The following is a 22,077-nucleotide window of genomic DNA, read 5'->3' on the forward strand; positions in this document are numbered from 1 at the left end:
TTCGGAGACCCTGGAGGAAAACACCCGGAACCACTTGGGAAAGACTTAGGAAGCCAGCCTTGTGCCCGGCCCCGTGCCAGTGTTCAGAGGCACCTACAAGCCCCCTGAGAGACTTACAACTGCAGCCGAGGACAGAGCAGCAGCCTGAACCCGTGTCTAAGTCATATTTCTCCCAATAATGGAACCAAGTGTTTTCATTACTGCAGAGAAAGCCAGATCTGGAATGCTGGGATTTAGATGATGAGAGGACGCAATCTGAGGAAGTCGCTCTCCTGCTTCTGACTCAGCTAGGGTGCGGGTAATGGGGCAGGCCTGTACTCTCACCACTCAGGGTTAGGAAGACAGAGGCAGGTGGATCTCTATAAGTTCAAGGCCGGCCTGGTCTACAAAGTGAGTCCAGGACAGCCAAGGCTACACAGAGAAGCCCTGTCTCAAAAACTAAAACAAAAACAAACAAACAAAAAAACAACAAAAAAAACCTAAACAAACAAACAAATAAATAAAAAGGTCAGTGAATCTATGTCTCCAAATGATTCTAAATAATACTCTAAGTCACTCCTCCAAAGAGTCAAGAGTTTGTAGAGAAAAATTCTACAGCAAGTATAGTCATCTTCCAAGATAAATTCAGTCATGAATTATTTCTGAATAAATTAGTTTCCCTGAATGATTCACATTTATTTTTAAGAATAGATATTAGAGAACAAGAAGAGTTGAAAATCAAAGCTGCTGTGATTTGTGGCTCTTGTTGATGCTGAAATTTAGATATTGTTCTATGAATGTCACAGTAAAATATATATATATATATATATATATATATATATATATAGAGAGAGAGAGAGAGAGAGAGAGAGGGAGTCTTTATTTGATTTGTCAAGAGAGTAAATTTGTGTGTACATTCTTTATGTGTTCTATGTATTCTTATAAAACTTGGGGGAAAAAAGCCAAAAAAGACCCAAAGCCATAGAAAAAATATCCGCCAAATCTCCAGAGCTAACAGAGCATTTGAGGCAATGTGTTCAATCAAGGAATCCACTGTTATTATCAGTACTAATAGTATAATATACTGCCCAACAGTTTATATCACATCTGTCTCTATCTGTGCTTATCCATTTATAATCTATGAATCCATCATTTATGCTTTATGTGTATCTGTTGGCATATCTAGCATCTCCTTTATATTATTATTATTATTTACAATTTATCCATTTTGTATCCCAGTTGTAGTCCCCTCCCTCATCTCCTGGTTCCACCCTCCCTCCCCTTTCTTCCCCTATCCCTCTTCGCTAGTCCACTGATAGGGGAAGTCCTCCTCCCCTACTCTCTGACCCTAGCCTAGCAGGTCCCATCAGGTCTGCCTGGATCCTCTTCCTCTGAGGGCTGGCTGGGTTGCCCCACCAGGCAGAAGTAATCAAGGAGCAGAGAACCAAGTCCATGTCAGAGACTGTCTCTTCTCCTCTTACTAGGGAACCCACAGGGAGACTGAGCTGTCTATGTGCTACATCTGAGCAGGGGGTCTAGGTCCTCTGTCTCTATGGTCTTTGGTTGTTGCAACAGTCTCTGCAGGATCCCCTGGGCCCTGCTTGTGTTGTTGTTGTTTTGTTTTGTTTTTGGCTTTGTTGGTCTCCTTGTGTAGCTCTTGTCCCCTCCAAGTCTTTTTATATCCCCCTTCTTCCTTAAGACTCCCTGTGCTCTGTTCAAAGTTTGGGTGTGAGTCTCTGCATATGCTTTGATCCCCTGCTGGTTATCGTCTTTTAGAGGACATCTGTGGTAGGCTCTAGCATCTCCTTTTATCTATCATCTATCTGTAGCTGTCATCCCAGTGTGTCTCTCTCCTCCCTTGTCCAGCCCTATCAGAGACAAATTCACCTTTGTCTCTGTCAGCCTCACTTTTGCCAATTGTATCAATTTTTTATTCAAGACAGAAATTGTTGAGTGTATACAATTCTTATTCCTCTGAAATATTCGCACTAAATGCCCAACATACATATTTTCATTCTAGAAACTTTTATCAATAAATATTCTCTCAAAATATTTTATAAATTAACTTGGGGAGCACATACTTTTTAATCCTATTATGATGTTCTGCAGGACTCCAAACATTATATAGCTTACCGTTGGAATTCCAGAACACTAAACTTTTAAAAAATTTTTTATTTATTACAGTTATTCACTTTGTATCGAGCTGTAGCCCCCTCTTTAACCCCCTCCCAAAATTGCCCTCTCTCCTTCTTCTCCTCCTTTGCCTCTTCCCCAATCCACTCATAGGGGAGGTCCTCCTTCCCTTCCATCTGACCCTAGCCTATCAGGTCTCATCAGGACTGGCTGCATTGTCTTCCTCTGTGACCTGGTAAGGCTGCTTCCCCCTAGGGGGGAGGTGATTCGAGAGCCAGCCACTGAGTTCATGTCAGAGACAGTCCCTGTTCCTCTTACTAGGGTACACAATTGGACACTGAGCTGCCATGGGCTACATCTATACAAGAGTCCTAGGTTATCTCCATCCTTGGTTGGTGTATCAGTCTCAGAAAAGACTCCTAGGCCCATATTTTTTTATTCTGTTGCTTGCCTTGTGGAGATCCTATCCTGTCCAAGTCTTTCTATCTCCCCTTCTTTCATAAGATTGTCTGCACTCTGCCCAAAGTTTGACTATGGGTGTCAGCATCTGCTTCAATATCCTGCTGGGTAGAGTCTTTCAGAGGTCCTCTGTGGTAGGCTCCTGTCCTGTTCTCTGTTTTATCCATCTTCCAATGTCTATCCTGTTTGCCTTTCTAACTGATAATTGATCATCTTACCAAGGATCCTCCTTCTTGCTTAGCTTATTTAGGTGTACAGATTTTAGTATGTTTATCCTGTATGTCTAATATCCACTTATAAGTGAATACATACCATGTGTGTCTTTCTGCTTCTGGGAACCCTCACTCAGGTTGATCTTTTCTAGTTGCCACCATTTGCCTGTAATTTAAGGATTGTCTTTTTTTTTTTTTAATTGCTGAGAAGTATTCCATTGTGTAAATGTACCATAATTTCTCTATCCATTCCTCAGCTGAGGGACATCTGGGTTGTTTCCAGACTCTGACTATTACAAATAAAGCTGCTAAAACATAGTTGAGCAAATGTCCTTGTTGTATACTTGAACATATTTTAGATATTGGCCTAGAAATGGTATAGCTGGGTTTTGAGGTAGCACCACTCCTAATTGTCTGAGAAAACACCAGATTGATTTCTGAAGTGGTTGTACAAGTTTGCATTCCCATCAGTTTTTGAGGATGGTTCCCCTTTTTCCACATCCTCTCCAGCATGTGTTGTCACTTGGGTTCTTGATATTAGCCATGCTGATGGGTGTAAAGTGAAATCTCAGGGACATTTTGATTTGCATTTCCCTGATGACTAAGGATGTTGAGCATTTCTTAAAGTGTTTCTGAGCTATTTGATATTCCTCTATGAGAATTCTCGGTTTAGCTCTGTACCCCATTTTTAATTGGATTACTTGATTTGTTTAACTTCTGGATATTAGCCCTCTGTCAGATACAGTGTTGGTGAAGATCCTTTCCCAATCTGTAGGTAGCCATTTTGTTCTGACAACAGTGTCCTTTGCTCTACAGAAACTTTTCAGTTTCATGAGGTCCCATTTTTTGATTGTTGATCTTAGAGCATGTGCTGTTGGAAGTTGTCTCTTGTGCCAATGAGTTCAATGCTCTTCCAAAATTTTTCTTCTAACAAGTTCAGTGTGTCTTCTTTAATGTTGAGCTCTTTGATCCACTTGGACTTTAGTTTTGTACAGGGGCCTAAGTATGGATCTGTTTGCATTTTTCTAAATGTAGATATCCAGTTAGACTAGCACCATTTGTTGAAGATGCTATCCTTTTTTCATTGTATGGTTTTGGCATCTTTGTCAAAAATCAGGTGTCCATAAGTGTGTGGGTTTATTTCTGGGTCTTCTATTCAATTCCATTTATCCACTATTCTGTTTCTATGACAGTACTATGCAGTTTTTATTACTGCTGCCCTATAGTACAGCATGAGATCAGGGATGGAGATACCTCCAGAAGATCTTTTATTGTAGAGGATTGTTTTAGCGATTCTGGGTTTCTAGTTATTCCATATGAAGTTGAGAATTTTTCTTTAAAGGTGTGTAAAGAACTGTGTTGGTAATTCGATGGGTATTGCATTGAATCTGTAAATAGCTTTTGCTAAGATAACCATTTTTCCTATGTTAATCCTGCCAAGCCATGAACATGGAAGATTTTTCCATCTTCTGATATCTTCTTCTATTTCTTCAGAGACTGGAAGTTCTGTTTTTTGTTTTGTTTTTTTTTTTCTTCATACAAATCTTTGACTTGCTTGGTTATGGTCACAGCAAGGTACTTTATGTCCTTTGTGGCTATTGTGAAGCGTGTTGTCTCCCTAATTGCTTTCTCAGCTCATTTGTCTTTTGTATACAGGAGGGCTACTGATTTTTTTTGAGTTAATTTTGTATCCGGCCACTTTGTTGATGGTATTTATTAGTAGTAGGAGTTACCTGGTAGAATTTTGGGATCGCACATGTATACTATCATGTCATCTGCAATAGTGATACTTTGACTTCTTCCTTTCCAAATTGAATCCCCTTGATCTCCTTTAATTGTCTTATTGCTCTAGCAAGGATTTTAAGATCTATGTTGAAGAAATATGGAGAGAGTGGACAGCCTTGCCTTGCCCCTGATTTCAGTGGGATTGATTAAGTTTCTCTCCATTTAGTTTGATTTTGGCTAGAGGCTTGCTATGTATTGCATTTACTATTTTTAGGTAAGTGCCTTGTATACCTGATCTCTGCAGGACTTTAAACACAAACAAATGTTGGAATTTATCAAATGCTTTTTCAGCATCTAAACAGATTTTCATATGTTTTTTTCTTTCTTTCAGTTTGTTTATATGGTTGAGCACATTGATGGATTTCTGTATATTGAACCACCCCTGCATTCCTGGGATGCAGGTCATGATTTGGTCATGATGGATGATATCTTTGATGTGTTCTTGGATTTGGTTTGTGAGTATTTTGTTGAGTATTTTTTGCTTCAATGTTCATAATGGAGATTGGCCTGAAATTCTCTATTTTTGTTGCGTCTTTGTGAGGTTTAGGTAGCAAGATGTCTGTGGCTTCATAGAATGAGTTTGGTAATGTTTCTTTTATTTCTATTTTGTGGAATAGTTTAAAGAGTATTGATGTTAGCTCTTCTTTGAAGGTCTGGTAGAATTCTGCACTGAAACCACCTGGCCCTGGGTTCTTTTTGGATAGGAGAATTTTAATGACAGCTCCTATTTCCTTAGAGGATATGGGACTATTTAATTTATTTACCTGGTCTTGATTCAGCTTTGATAAGTGGAATAATTCAAGAAAATTGTCCATTTCATTTAATCTTCCAATTTTGTGGCATATAGGCATTAGAAATAACACCTAATGATTGTTTGGATTTCCTGAGTGTCTGTTGTTATGTCTCCTTTTCTTTTCTGATTTTGATGATGTGGATAGTGTCTCTCTGCTTTTTAGTTAGTTTAGCTAAGGTTTTGCCTATCTTGTTGATTTTCTGTAAGAACCAGCTCTTGGTTTCATTGATTCTTTGAATTGCTTTATTTGTTTCTAATTCATTGATTTCATCACTGAGTTTTATTCTTTCCAGCCATCTACTCTTCATTTTTTCCCTAGGGCTTTCAGGTGAGCTGTTAAGTTGCTTGAATGAATTGTTTCAAATTTCTCCTTGAAGGTGCTTAGTGCTATAAACTTTCCTCTTAGCACTGCTTTCATTGTGTTCTCTAAATTTGGGTATGTTGTGCCTTCATTTTCATTGAATTCTAGGAAATCTTTAATTTCTTTTTTATCTCTTTGCTGACCCAGTTGTCATTGGGTAGAAAGTTATTCAGTTTCCATGTGTGTGTAGGCTTTTTGCTATTTCTGTTGTGTTGAGGTCCAGCTTTAGTCCACGGTGGTCAGATAGGATAGAAGGGATTATTTCAATCTTCTTGTATCTTTTGAGGCTTGCTTTATGACCAACTATATGGTCTGTTTTGGAGAACATTCCATGAGGTGCTGGGAAGAAGGTAAATTCTTTTATGTTTGGGCGAAAGGTTCTGTAGATGTCTGTTAGGTCCATTTGATTCATGACATCTGTTAAAATCATTGTTTCTTTGTTTAATTTCTATTTTGTTGACCTGTCCTTTGTTGAGAGTGAGGTGTTGAAATCTCCCACTATTAATGTGCGGGGTTCTATGTGTGGTTTAATTTTTATTAATGTTTTCTTTCACAAATGTAGGTGCCTTTGCATTTGGGGGCACAGATGTTTAGAATTGTGATGTCTTCTTGGTGGAATTTTCCTTTGATGAGTATGAAATGATATTCCCCATCTCCTTTTATTAATTTTGGTTGAAAGCCAATTTTATTAGATATTAGAATGGCTACTCCTGCTTGCTTCTTAGGTCCAGTTGCTTGGAAAACCGTCTTCCAGCCCTTTACTCTCATGTAATATTTCTCTTTGTGACTTAGGTGTGTTTCTTGTATGCAACAGATTGTTGGATCTTGTTTACACATCCATTCTGTTACTCTGTGTCTTTTATTGGAGGGTTGAGTCCAGGAAGTTGAAAGAGATTAATGATCAGTGTCTGTTAGATCCTTTTATTTTGATGTTGATGTTGATGGTCGTGTGTTTGTGTGCTTGGCTACGTTTACTTTTGTTGTAGTAAGGTCATTTATTTCCTGTGTTTTTCTGAATGTACTTAACTTTGTTGGGTTGTATTTTTCTTTCTAGTATCTTCTCAAATGGTGGATTTGTCTGTAGGTATTGTTTAAACTTATTTTGTTGTTGAATATCTTGTTTTCTCCATCTATGATGGCTCAGAATTTTGCTGGTTATAGTAGCCTGGTCTGACATCTGTGTTCTCTTAGGGGCTGCATGATATCTGTCCAGGTCCTTCTAGCTTTCATAGTCTCTGTTGAGAAGTCAGGTGTGATTCTAATGGATTTGCCATTTTATGTTACTTGGCCTTTTTCCCTTTCAGCTTTTAGTATTTTTTTTTTGTTCTGTATACTTACTGTTTTGATTATTATGTTGTGGGAATATTTTCTTTTCTGGTCTAATCTATTAGGTATTCTGTAGCCCCTTACATTCTTATAGACATCTTCTTCAAATTGGGGAAAATTTCTTCTATGATTTTATTGAAATTTTTTTCTGAGCCTTGGAGGAGGGAATCTTCTTTTATTCTCTATTCCTATTATTCTTAGGTTCTGTTTTTTCATGTTGTCTTGGATTTCTTGGATGGTTTTTGTCAGGAATTTTTTAGATTTAACATTTTCTTTGATGGATACATTGATTTTTTTTCCCATTGTCTTTTCCACACCTGAGATTCTTTCTTACATCTGTTGTAGTCTGTTGTTTATGCTTACTTCTGTAATTCCTGTTTTCTTTCTTAAATTCTTTCTCTCCATGATTTCCTCTGTTAGAGTTTTCTTTAATTTTTCCAATTATATCTTCAGTTCTTGAAACGCTTTTTTGATATGCTTCACCTGTCTGCTGTATTTTCCTATTGTTCCTTTGATTCCTTCACCTGTTTGTGTGAACATTTCTCTGTTTCTTTTATGTCTTTCAATGATTTAATTATTTTATCTCTGAAGGTCTAAACTATTTGGCTGCATCTTCTTGTATTTCTTTACAGATGGCCAAACTCTGCTTGACTTTATCATCCTCTATTTCTTTATGCATTTTATTTGTTCTCCCCATTGTCCTCTTCGCAAGCATAGATGTAAAGTCATCTTCTTGAATCTCACTTATATTAGGGTGTCCAGGGCTACTTGCCCATGCATAACTGGGTTCTGGAGATGCCAAATTGCTTTGCCTTTTGTTGCTTGTGCTTTTACACTGGCCTCTACCCATCTGACTATATCAGGTGTTGGCTGTTAGTTTCTGGTGACGGCTGGAATCCTGTTTTGGGGAGAATCCCCTAGGCAGGAGGATGGTTGTTCCTGAAGAAGGCCTCCTCAGCTTTCTGGGTATGGTCACCGAATGGCTGGCACTTCTCAGGAATGGCCACAGCTCACCTCAGGCATATGGGCCTGTGTGGTAACTGTGGTGATTGGTAGTCAGGGGGCTCTCCTCTCACCCAGAGAAGTCCTGGAGACAGCTGTCCTGGTGCTGGATTTCTTGATCTGTATTTAGTGAGCTGTGGCTGCTGCTCTTACATTTTGTTTGCTGGGCACAGCCCTTTTGAAGAATCAGGGAGCCCTGCAGTTTGGTCAGTTTAGCTAGGGAGACAGGTTGCTTCCTGGAGCAGTGTCTGGGGCTGATCCCATGGATCCCAGGCTTCTGTAGGACTGAGGTTGGAGCCCTGTGCCCCAGTAAGCAAGTGGTAATCCATGGCAGGTGAGCACAGCACTCTTGTGTGCAGCAGAAGGCTAGACCCTGGAGCCTGCAGGAACCAGAAATATTTCTGGAGCTGGGTGTCCTGAGGTCGGACCTGATGTTTTCCACACCATGGAGTTTCCTCTCTACAGAAGACCCAGTCTGTGGTGTTTTGGTGCCCACAGTTCAGTCTGGGATGGTGTGTAGAGCACTCAGACACAGGAAAGTGTCTCTGTACTGGTGACTGGGTACATGCAGGAAATTGGAAACTTTTCCTGAGAACACTGTGTGTGTCGGTGGGGGAGGGTTCGGCTGAGTGCTCTGAGGTTGGACCTGATTTTTCCCTCACCATGAGGTTTACTCCCAACAGAAAACCCCAGTGTCTAGTGTTTTAGGTCCCTCAGTTCTGTCTGGGGTGGTGAGTCGAGCACACAGGCAGGTCTCTGGGCTGGCTGCTGAGCACCTGCTGGAGCCCAGAACTTTTACCAGGGATTGTCTGGGTGACCTGAAGTTGGTCCCAATTCATCATGGGGTTTTCTCTCAACTGGAAATCCTAGTCTCTGGTGTTGTGGGGCCCACAGTTAAGTCTGGGGTAGTGATCAGAGTACTCAGGCATTAGGCTTTGGGCTGGCGACCGAGTGCCTGCCAGGACCTGGGAACTCTTCTGGGATTGAGCTTGGTGACCTCAGAATGGACCTGATTGCTTCCCACACTGTGGGGTTTCCTCTCATCCGGGAAACACAATCACTGGTGTTTTAGGGCCCAGACTTCAGTCTATTGGTTACTGTGCAGTCACTGCTCCTTCATGTCAGATACAGTGTCCTCTCAGTGCCGCCATCTTGGATTTTTCCACATGCTAAACTTAGTAGACTGATGCAGCTCATCTGGAGTTCAATGAATTACAGTATTATCATTTCAATTTTTTATTTTTAAAACAATAAAAAGAACAATTTTATAAAATTGGATGTAAAACTATCATATTGTTGTGCCTGGTTTGTGAGACCCCAAAGGACCACCAGGAGTCGAGTCTGTTGCATAACACATGAGGATTTTTATTACAAGCTATAGCTTGGGCTCACACCCTCACTACTGCAGTGGTTAAGAATAGAAGGCCTAGTTCTCAGGGCAGATGGTTGATTTAAAGATTCCAGTCCCTCACTGTGTGCCCAAAGCAGGGGAGTTCCTGCCTGGCAAACGTCTATTGGTTGAAATAAAAAAGAGATGTTGCATTTTGATCTGATTGGCTGTAGAGAGGCCCCAAAACATAAATGGTCTAGCTTCCTTTGTTTGGCTGTCACTAGGAGAAAGGGGCAAGCTGGGCCAGTTTTCTTGCAACTGTATCTCTAGTGGGCAGGAAAAGAATGCAGTAAGGCTGGTTCCTCCCGACAGGTGGCTAGATGTGTCCCGAAGTGTCTGGCCTTTTTTCAGACTTGTGCTTTAAACTTTAATCCAATAACCCAAAAAACTAATTTTTAATTCTTTGGCTCCTCCAATATGATTTATTTTGTGGAAAATAATTTCATTGTATCCCACTTAAATAAAGCCAAATAAAATAAGTAAAATAAAGCCAAATTTTATTTTAAGTAAATATGCAAATCCCTCACCCAGAATTTCCATCTGTAAGGAGTTTTAAAATCAAAAAGCAGTGATCTGTATATCAATGAAGCTATTCATTCCATCAAACAGCTGTCTTAGTGAATGTTGTGAGCCCCTGTCTTCTCTGTTCACTCTGGAGACTGGGATAACTTTGTCTCTAATTGAGGGCAAAATATGGTCATAGAAACATTTCCAATCTGTAAGTAAATTTTATAGCTTCAGTGTTTTTATGTGAAAAACTGGGACACTTATGAGCATGGATCAGTTCTATGACCCTCAAGAACACCCTGCGTCGATCTATAGCTGAACCCTTTCATTCTAGAATGCTTTTGTGCTGTGTGGGTTATTTGAGCAAAAGATAGCACAGGAAAGAAGCATTAATCATGTTCTCAGAGAATACATAGAGACACCCAGGCATGTAAGCATCAAAAGTGTGACAAGTTATGATAAGAATACATTGAACAGTAATAAGTAAAAAATTGAATGTCATGTATATCATGGGTTGTCAGAATATGAACAAAACCAGGCAGGTGTCAGTGAAAGGGGAAAGGATAAAATGAACTATACTAAATGAGAAACTTTTAGTTTCCACAAAACAATACATTGTCAAAGATAATCCATTGAGGACATGATATTTACAACACACTAAGCAAGAAAGAAGACTTGGGTTCTATGTAGATTATTCATAAAAATGTCTATATAAATTCATGAAATTTTGGACTGAAAACTAAGCAAAAGAAAATGGCTGGTCAACCCTGTTAGCTGTTGATCAATTCAAGTTTAAACCACTGTGAAATAAAATATAAAGTTGTTAAGAGTGGCAATGTTTCCACAGACTGGAATCATGAAAGATGTGGAACACCTAGGATTATTCTGCATCTAAGAAGACAAACCCACGTGATGTCTTTGGAAGAACAGCAGTAATTGCATCTACTAGAACTTGCGTTCCTACGGTTGCTTTATTCTTAGTTTAACACATGCTTGTCCGTCCATGTGTGTAAACCTTCAAGAGGGTCTGCTAGCATTGTTCAAAATACCCTAAAATAATAACAAGCCAAGGCATCCCCACTTTGAAAAAAATCAATCAGTAAGTGCCTTCTTAATCACAAATAAACTATTTTATAAAAATTAAAATGAATTACTGTGAAAATACAGCTCCCATGCATGTAAGACATGATGAAGCAGAGAGAGATGAGTTTCAACAGGTTATATAGTCTTCACTTCATATAAAATTCAACACAACTAAGGTTAGTTTGTGAGGTTAGAAGATGGGTTATTTCTGGATGGAAAGATGGATGATGATTGATCAAGAACATAGGGATTGTGCTGCTGAGGCTCTGTCAATATTCTGATCACCTCAGTTGCAATCCCATGAATGAAATACAACTGTAATAATCCATTGAATAGATAAGTTTTACTTCAATAAAGAGCATGTTTCAGAAAAACTGAATATATATTATGCATCCATATTGTACATTTGCCTCTGAGAATATTTTTAATGCAGTCCGAATAACATGCTTTCATTCTGAGCTTTAAGAACTCCAAATTTGTCACAAGATGTCAGTTTTTCTAGAATGTAACCTGCAATTTTCCTGTCACAGATCTTGTGCTTATCTTGCCCTATGCTCACTACTGGGTCTGTCCTTATTAGTGCCAATTTCTTTGGTGAGCAAATACTCATTAGGATTTATTTAAATTTGGTGTCCGTGGTGTGCAAGTATGGGCACACACATGCTCGTTCTACCTATACTTGGGTTCTAGGGTTTAAGCTTAGGTCCTCAGGCTTGTGCAACAATCAATTAGTGCACGGGGCTGGCTATCTTGCCTGTTATCTTAGTTATTCTGTTGCTGCTGTGATAAGATACCCCTTTGAAAGAAATCTAAGGGAGAAAAGGTTTCCTCTGGCTTAGGAGTTCAGAGGGCTTACAGTCCACCATGTGGGGGAAAGCATCCCAACAGGACCACGAGACAAGCCTGTCACCGTGTGTCAGACATCTAGAAGTAGAGAGGGAAGAAAGTGGTGGCAACTGTAATGGTCCAGGGCCTGCCTCCTCATGACTCATTTCACTGAGGGAGACTGTACTTCCTCAAGGTTTCCTTACCTTTCCAAATATGGCTATTACCTTTCGTTCACACACTTGAGACCATGCTGCGCCTCTCATGGGGAAGCCACAAGAGCGACACAGGAAATTTTTTTAAGTGACCATTTATTTTCCTTATTTTCACTTAACATTTTCTCAAATCCATTTGAGTCTTTTTCTTAGATTCATTTTTTTTAATCCACGAAAAATCATTTTGTGTCATTTGGAGTGCCGGTATCTGACATAATTTTTCATGAGTTGACAACCAGAATGTTGTTGTCACTGTTCACAAAAAAAAAATCTGTTTTCTCCCACATATTTAGCATTCATGTTTACCTTACATACGTTGATAAGCTGATAAAACAATAGTGGAAACATTATGCCCTTGACTGTGTCATCGCTTTAAGACACTAAACATACTTCTCTCTCCAAGTCGTATATTGTGATTGATAATCCTAGGACTTTGTTTTCTTGAGAACAAAATTTTGCAGATTAGTTATATATGTACTCTATGTCTCTGTGTGTGTATATGTGAGTGTGTGTATATGTATGTGGCTATGTTTGTGTGCATGTGTGTATGCTTTTGTGTGAGCTTCAGTGCGCATGTATGTGTGTGCAGTATTGCTCGTGTGTGCATGTGCGTCTGTGTATGTGAAATATTACATGTGTGTGCATGTTTATATGTGGGCATGCTTATTGTGTGCGCATGTGTTTGTGCGTGTGTGTATTTTTCATTCTTTCTTCCCATCATATTGATTAAAGCAACTTGAGCTAAAGAGAGTAGGGAAAGCACCCTAAAATGCTCAGAAAAAAAACAGTGTGAGCAAACAGGCCTAGAATGGAATTATTCCTTAAGGATGCCATGACCACAAGAACTCATCAGAAAGTGTGCTCCGAGAGCCACAGCCACCATTAAGTGCAGCAAGTTAAAACTGACAAACAACTTCTCCCAGGACTGTTTCCTCATCATCACAGGGAACAATTTTTAGCTGCTCACTATCTTCTCTCCTTTCAACTTCCAAAGCACATGAGGCGTTCTCACCGTCCTCCTGAGCCTTCCAGAAATGCTGTCTTGGAAGGGAGGAGAAGAGATGCTATTCTCAAGTCAGACCCAAGGCTGTAAGGAACAAAACAAGGGAAGCCATCAAAAAAGTGAGGAGACTGCTGACATGGTTGAAAGAAATATTTCTACTACCCGTGGATCTACTTCACAGTGTCTGTGCAATGGAGGCTCCCAAACTGGAGCATTTTCAACACTGATTCCTGAAAACAAACCTACTGCCTTTGATTTGCAACAGTGTGTTGGGTCTCTGTGGTGTGGTCAGCATGAAATGAGCCCACAGGCTTCCTTTTTTTGCTGTAGATTTATGGCCTACTGCTAGGAAATAACGAAGGGGTTGACTCCCTGTCTAGTCTGATTTGGAGATCCATAGTGTCAGAGACACAGACTTCCGAGGAAATAAATATAAAAGGTAGAGGTTCAAAGAAACGTTTTGGAGGTTGGAGTTTGGCAGAAGTACTCAAACGTGTAACCGAAAGGATATTCAAATGCAAATTCTGTAAGTGGATTCAATCTTGGTACACAGGTGTGTAGACGCCTGAAAGAAATTTGAGTGCACATCAAAACAAATGTGTTTAATACTGAAAAGGTCACAAAATTCCATCCTTAGGACAATAAAATGAAGGAGTTGTTGTTGTTGTTGTTCTCCCAGAGAATTTTGTTGTCTGTGTGGCTCTAACATTAAATTCCGAAGGCTCCTTGGGTATTGATATCATTTTCATGAGTTGTGGCCATGTGACTTCTTCGCTGTGCTCTTTGCAATATTATTCTAGGGAAGATAATTACCAGGGCTGTTGGAAGGCTAGTGAGAGCCAATGTCTTTCATTAGGGAGTATATAAGCCTTGCAACTGTATGTAAGGGTTCCACCTGTTAGTAGATAATAACCTTCAGTGCAACCTGCTTGCATTGATTGCCACTCATCCCAATTAATTTATCTTCCAAAAATACACCAAAGGCAGAGAGTATGTGAAATTTTCTGTTATCTTTCAGGCAATATGCTATCTCTGCAACTTGCAAAAAGCAAAATAAGCCAAATTAAAAAAAAAATAGTCTCTCAAGGAATCATGTAAGTCTACTTGTTGAGTTTGATGTTTATTTCTGTACTGTTTCACACATACATATAAGCAAGGCTATGACAGAACACTTCCAAAGTCTTCCTGGACAATACTGAATTTATAATACAACCTAGAGGAAGAATAATAACACCCAATGCTTTCTTATAGACGCTCTAAATATTATTTTGTTGAAGGAATGTATATCTTTTAAATGCAAATCAACTAGTACATTTTATGGGTGCTAAAAGGATAAATACCTTTTCAAATATAAAAAGCATCACATTAATAAAGTAATTCAGTATAAATATAAATGGTAAGTTCAGTAACTTAAGAATGAGATTTTTATGGCATGGCAAATTTTCAGAACTAAATTGTTCAGTTTTTTCAAATTAAAATCATTTAATTTGAGGGATTTGAATATATCATGAATGGTTTTTAATGTATTGATTTAATCTTTTTAATCCTGTAAGATTATTACTTGTTTAAAATTTACAATAAATATCTAAACTTTAATAAAGTGATGAGCCCAGGATTTCATAAGCTGAAGTATATAGAAGTAAAATTAATATTTATAATATTGTAAGACAGTGTCCATGTCTGTTTTTAGTTAAATCCGGGGAACTATGTGGGTATATAGACTCAGTTCACCTCCCCCGGGCTGTATCCAATCCTATTCTTTTTAGTGTTGGCATAAAGTCTTGGGAATTTTATGATTTCATCTAAATTTTAAAAGACTCGATTATTTCACCAAGTGTAGAGTGCTGTTAACCATAAGCTATTTGAGCAAGTCTGTCCCTGGATTGCTAAGCTGAAGTCTATGATTTGAACCATTAAAAAAAAAAAAATTAAAGAGCTGAGAGTCCTTAAACGGACAGTTTCTTAAACCATACTGTTGCAAATGGTTGTTGTTTAATCTAGTTGATTCTCTTATATGATAAAATTTGTCTAGCATTTGAAAGCAAAAATTCAATTGCTGAATATTGTCTACTCATGAGAATGCGATAACCATGCCTGAAAGTTCTGTCTTGTAGCAGCTTAGATGAGAAAGCATATGTCAACAAAACTAGCTCATAGAAGGTTGCGTTCCTAACGGAATCACCTTGACCTTCATGACCACCCAATGACACACTGATTTTTAGGGTGCTTTTTTTTTTTGTTGTTATTGTAAAAGCAGCTACTACTTCACAGTGTGAACATCCACAAGCACATAATTCAATCTAGATACTTTTCCCCTTGGCTAAATTGGGGGAAAGAGCTCAATGGTTCAAACCACAATGAAATGACAGGGTGCCCTGCCAGTGCATGAGAGTAGGCTTCCCCCAAGACACCAAAGACTGACACAGAGCACCTGTGCTTCACAGGGAAAGCCCAGAACCCCACAGTGTTTGCTGTGGGGGAGGGGAAGCTTTGTCCCTGTTTCCGGGAATTCAGCCAGGTTGTGAAATTTTATTAAGATTCCTGGGAAATTAGGCTGTGGTTTATGAAGATGAATTGGGTATTTTCCACAGTACCAATACATTTTTTTTCTTTTGGTGAAGAGGTAGGTATATCAGATAGAGAAGGATTTTTAGCGACACTTTCAAGAATTCCCAGACATATTTGAGCTAAGAAAGGCTGTAGAATTGCAGCATATGCCAGCTGCATGTCCTAGACAGGCAGGTCACAAGCTGAGAGAAATAGGGAGCTGAAAAGGAGAGACAGCAATTCCCACCTCCCGGGGAAGATTTACTTTCATACAAATAGATGAACTGGTTGGCATTTTGCACACTGGGTCCAGGGGGTGGTTAATTCTCTCTGCAATCACAAATAGACTCTTCTGGGACTAGATACTGCAAAGTCTACCTGAGAGTAAGGGTCCAATGTAACCAGCCTGGAAGAGTCATGAAGATAACTGTTGACGGAAAAGGAATTAAATATGGAACTTCTCTAGTTTTACATATGGCCGAGTGATATTGGCGTGCAATAGAAATTATGTTCTCAAGAACTCAGTTTAGAAGTTAAAGAGGAGCTACACTAAGCCAACATGCCATGTATTAATCTTCATATGACTTGTTTAAGTAAATTGACATTCCAGACTCAAAGTCCTAGAAACCTATCTCAGATGAATTTGGGGAAAAGAAAAAAAGTGGATCATGAAGACACTTACACTTCTGAAAGTTTAAGAACTAAGATATTTTGGTGCTCATTGATATGAACCAAAATGTCTCCTGTTTACTTTGTCTGCAGTATTTTCCATGTGACGACACATATGACCTCATATTCTTTATCCTTCACCATTTTACAGTGCATCTTAAAGCATACCTCATTCCCTTGAGCCAAGCCCCTTAATTGACTATCCAGTTAACTTGTTTCCAACTCTTCACAGGTATTTTGCAGGTTTTAGTGTGTAAAGATGCCATTGCCATTCATATGTAAACATGAATATTTCCACTCATTTAATTTTACTAATGCTATAATAAAAGTCTTACAAAGTCCAGTATAATTCAATACGTTTTTATAATGCAGAAAGATAAAATTAGAACAGCAAACATTTACGTATTAAACCGTAATAAAATATTTTTGACCCACACATAATAATTGTATGTATCTGTGAGGTGTGTGAAATTAAATAATTAACCAATAAGAGTAAATTATCTTAAAATGTGTTTTATGTGCCCGTGTGTTTATTTGAGTGTGCGCTCAGGCAGGCTTTCACTATGTAGCTGAGGCTGGCTTCATAGTTCCCATCCTCCTGTCTCAGTGTCAAAAGGACAGGTGTCACACCCAGTTCACAGGTATTCATTTGTTTGTTCGTTTATTTATTTATTTACCTATTTATTTATTTATTTGTTTGTTTGTTTGTTTTTGCCATGCTAGGAGTTGTACATATATTCTCTTGCATGCTAGGCAAGAACTCTACAAGTAACTTTTCAAAAGAGTTTCTGACTTTTTTTTAATCTTTTTAGAATACTCTTGTTAATTTCTACTTTTATTTCATTTAGAGTGCCATCTTTGTGGAATGGATCATGTAACACATTAGTGGAGTACTTTATCATTGAATACCTGATTAAGTTTGCTAAACATTCAATGTGCAGTGGGCTACCGTGGAACCTCCCAAGCTGGAAGCAGGTCCTCTGCCCTCTGCTCTCTCAGGAAAGAATTCTCATTGCATGGAATGCATCCTTCTTAGAGTTCCATATTTGCCTCAGTAGTCTGCCTTAACCTGTTCCTGTCTGCTGTAGAGACTCCAGTATAGACATAGGCTCAGTACACGAGTCATGCTATTTGTGATCTTCTTTCTAATGAAAACACACATGTTCCAAGCTAAAATGAGTATTCATAAAAAGTTTATTACATTTGTCAACAAAATCATCCTCAAGTAAATATAATCCTTTTGCATTCTGAAATATTTAAAAATTTTCATATTTAAAGATAAAGATTTGAAAGTTAATCTTCAGTATTATCCTTGGGGACTCATTCTTTTTACATATGAGTCAGATTCTCTAAAGAAACAGAACTGATTACACACATACATATATACATATAATTACATATTTAACATACATGGAGTTTATTATAGTGGCTTACAGGCTGCAGTCCAGCTGGTCTAACAATGCGTGTCTACTGATGGAAAGTCCAAAAATCCAATAGTTGTTCCGACCACAAAGCTGTATGTTTCAGCTGATCTTCAGTATATATAGGAATACTGAAGAATTAGGCTCCTGTACCAATGAAGGAGTGAACTTCCCAGTGAGAGGGAGGGCAAGGAGGCAGAGAGAGCAAGCTTCCTTCTTCAGTGTCCCTCAGAAAGATTGACACAAGAAAGGGTGGCCCACACTTAAGGTGGCTCTTCTGACTTTGAATGGTCTATTTAAGGTGGACCTTCCCTCCCCAAATGAGTCAATTAATTAAAAATCCCTCAGGCCCAGCAACTTGTATTAATTCGAGATGTAGTCAAGTTGAGAACAAATAACAGACATCACACTTATAATCCTAGAGTTTTTCTGCCAAACTCGCCAGTGACGGCAGACAAGAAATTTTCTCTCGCTATGTATTGCAAGTTTCTAGAGAACAAGAGAAAAATGATAACAAGAAAATTAAAAATACCGCTTCTCCAATTTTTCTAGAAAAAGATGGAAGCTTTTTACCCAGATTTCTCTTTTCTTATTCTTATTACTGTATTCATTTCTTTAAAATGTAAAATAGTACATTATCATATTTATACTATCTTATTTATTTTTATAGTTTGAAATAGTACGTAATCATAGCAGTGAATTACTCCAATAATACTGGTAGTAATACTAGCTTAAAACGGGAATTCCATTTTCCCCTTCCAGATCAAGTCTCCTGAAGTGTTCACATTTTTGACTCTTCTAATGTCAAGAGAAGCGATTCTCAGTCATACCCACATCTCTTCCCTTTCCTCACCTTTTATTATATGATACTTACTAACAAACAGCAGTGTAAGATGAAGAATCCAATTAGCACTTCTCCATCCCCGTTGATTTTGTTTGCTGTGCTATTTTCAGTTTTCCAATTGCTTGTGTAGCTTTAAATAATGTAATTAAATCTCCATTGCTCATTTCAACAAGTCTAGATAATAATGAAAGTGGATTTTAAATTACATGATGGATTACCAAAACCAAAAACTTATTCTGGGTTGGCAGCTGGGCGCATCTGCAAAAGCAGAGTAAAAGGGGTCAACAGGGTACCTTTAATATATGAGATTTCTTTACTTAATACTCCAAGGGAATAGCTCAAATTCTAGCTTTTTTTAAAAAATGTTGTCAGTAAGGAAAAGGGTTTTGTCTCTTCAGTGGTCAGAGACTTTGAAGAACTTCTTGGAGTATCTAAATGGAGACACAGGATTGGATTATAGATGATTATCAGTTTTTGTGAGCCTCCATAGGTATACTAGAATGATGCTTGTGAAAGCAACTGCAAAGTTAATCAGTGAAATATAAACAAAGTATTTAAACTAGGAGTTAATTCTGATGCAATTTATCTTCAGATCTGACTAAAAGATGCTGTTCAAATATTAACTAACAAAGATAGATCCTTGGACTGTCTTCAGTTGAGGGAAAAGTCATTATTGTGTATGAATTGAGCTGACTATTATAAAGGTTCCGTATGTGAGAGAGGGATAGGAAAAGAGATGGAGATATAAAATTAAATACAGGGAAAGGGACAATGGGAATGAGCAAGGGAGGAGGGAAGAAAGTGAGAGAATTCCAGAAACTTCCTGTGTGTATGATAGAGAGAAAAAGAATAATCATTTGGATTTAACAGAGCAATTTTTATACTGAGGTGATGTATCCATAGTTCTGAATCCACAGTAAGAAGACATAAAATGTTACTAAACTGCTGCTATCGATATCTCATTATTTATACAAAAATATAGTGATACCACTTAGAAAATGCATAAAGAACTGTATTGACCCTGGTATTTGTGTGAAGTAATAGCCATTGGTCAATAATTATATTTGATTTAATTATTATTTAATAAAAAAGTATTGATTGTGGTTATTTAATACAATTGCTCATTTTAAATGTAAGTCATCACCATGCAATATCCACTGAGAATTTCAACCACTGCATTTGCCTAAGAGCAGATGGTGTAGTTCAGTGTTCTTCAATTTCAGAATATATTGCATGAAAGCACATGGCTTCATCATGTAATTTACATTGGACCTTCCTTGGACACTGAGGAAAATTTGATTTTCCTTTAGACCTACCATTTACATATTTCAGCTGAAAGTTGTAAACCCTTAATGTTTCCTGAGCCATGTTCTATGAGAATTATTTCAAGGAGACATTAGTGGATATTCCCTGAATATACGTAAAACAAAAATACCATTTCCTCCGAGTCACCATGAAAAGCAACGTAGTTAACCAATTCCTTGAGAAGTCCTCCAGGAAAGGCTATCCTTTCAAAACGTTATCTGGTGAACTGTTTCCCAAGCTGATCAGTTGACGAAGGTTTTCATTGTTCTCTTCAGCATGCACGTCACTGTTTTCTCATTTAACCGAGCCCTGTTCAATTAAGCGTCTTTTACTGTAATGGCAGAGGTCAGGGGCTGCAACCCAAGACCACCTATTGCCAGAGCCTCAACTTACTGCTGCTTGGTCTTTTCATTTTAATGTTTATGTGTACTGTGAGTGCTTGTCTGCCTGTATATAGCTCCCCCGTGTGAGTGCGGTGCCTATGCAGTCAAGAAGAGAGTGTTTGGAGCCCTGGAACTGGGGTTACAGAGAGTTGTGGGCTGCCACGTGGATGCTGGGAAGTTCTGCAGGAGAAGGCAGTGCTCTACTTCACGTTAATCTCCCTACCCCAGTACCCTGCACCTGTATTGCAATCTTAACAGCTCAGTAGAGACCCCTGGACATCAAACTGAGAAAAACTGGCCTGAAGGAATCTGTCAGAATCCTAAACAGAGTCTCTTCGTACCACTATGGATTTAACAAAAACAACTGTGATATGTACTTTATTTCAAATTACACAGAAGTGAAATAGGTGTGGCTTTGATTTCTACAGAATTAAAATGTATTTTGAGCGCCCCCCCCGTTTCGCTGTAATTATATGGAAAAAATAAATTATTTAAGAGGAAAATACAAAAACACAAATCTTTTCTAAAGCAGGGAGAACACTTTAGTGCCTTTACATTTAGCTTAAGTCCTCTAAGCAGCTTAACACTCTAATTTTGCTTTCCCGACGTCCTCCTGGGAGAATCTCTTAGATGACGTTCCCGTGCACAGAGCTACTACGTGCTTTCATTTTGGATCTGAGAGAGGCTTATTTTCTCTTGCGATTTAGAATTAAGTAGAGAAGGTGTCCAATTATAAGTCCCAGCAACGGGGTTTCTAGTGCCTGCCTAGTGGCTATCTCGCTCAGCACTCAAGTGGGGCGAGCATCGTACTGTCAGCTTTCCCTGAAGCATGAGTGTACAGCACAGCTAAACACTCTGAATTTTCTTCCAGGAAGAACTGAACCCTATTTTGGTGACCCCACCTATCCAAGCCATTGATCAGGACCGAAACATCCAACCACCATCAGATCGACCTGGCATCCTCTACTCCATCCTTGTCGGTTTGTATCTGCCAACATTTTATCCCATTAGAAATCTGTGAAGGAACCCCCTCAAATCTTATCAAGCTCTTTAATAACAATATTTTTTTTTATTGGAAGAGCCTATGTAAAGCTAGATATAAGTCTGAGTTTTTCCTTCTTCCTGTTCTCAGTGAAATGTTATTAGAATAGGCAATGTTGCCTTTATAAAACAAACAAGATACAAACCAACTTAAAAGTATCCTTCATTGATTTCGAAATCAAAGGGAATACTTGCTTTGTTGAAGCTCCTGGAAGAAGGAAAGGACTACCAGCCCAGGAATGTGATATAGATACTCAAGCCCCATTTCTCCTCTGAAAACACCACATCCTTGCTAATCCATCATAAACATTATCAATTACAGAGACACATAAACGAAGACATTTGACAAAACTATGCTTACATTACTCTGATAAAACACAGATGTTGCTGATCTGCAGGACTGATGGGCTCTGGAAAGATAGGTACATGTTGAGACCAGTATCTCTCAGCTAAGAAGTGCTGAGCACTGGGGAATGTCCGCAGGAGATTTCAACATTACCTTCTAGTCCTGGGTCTCTGGCTTTGCCTCCAGCCTGGGTGCTCACAGGCACACATCACCATGTTAGGCAGATTCTAGACAATTCATGCTGTCATACAAAGAAGTGATATTTCTAAAATTTCGCCCAATAGTCCTATTCTAAGGCTTTAGAACAATGTATAAAACACGGGCCAAATGTAAAGACCTAACCATTAAATTATTATTATTTTTTAATTATTATGAATCCAAGTCTTTGAAAGCCTATAGTTGTCTTGTTATAAATAACAAGAAACATAAAATATTTGATCCACTAACT

At 38.5% G+C, this 22,077-nt stretch overlaps 1 protein-coding gene across 1 annotated transcript in view; it reads left to right on the forward strand.

The window, feature by feature from the left end:
• Positions 1-22,077, forward strand: part of Pcdh15 (protocadherin related 15) — an 844,567-nt gene that overhangs the window by 510,041 nt on the left and 312,449 nt on the right. The window contains exon 10 of the mRNA XM_055598939.1: positions 21,114-21,222. Coding sequence (XP_055454914.1) covers positions 21,114-21,222 — 109 coding nt within the window. The remainder of the gene's footprint in view (positions 1-21,113; positions 21,223-22,077) is intronic.

Source organism: Psammomys obesus, unplaced genomic scaffold, assembly GCF_907164565.1.
Source record: "Psammomys obesus unplaced genomic scaffold, mPsaObe1.curated_primary_1811, whole genome shotgun sequence".
NCBI classification, from domain to species: domain Eukaryota; kingdom Metazoa; phylum Chordata; class Mammalia; order Rodentia; family Muridae; genus Psammomys; species Psammomys obesus.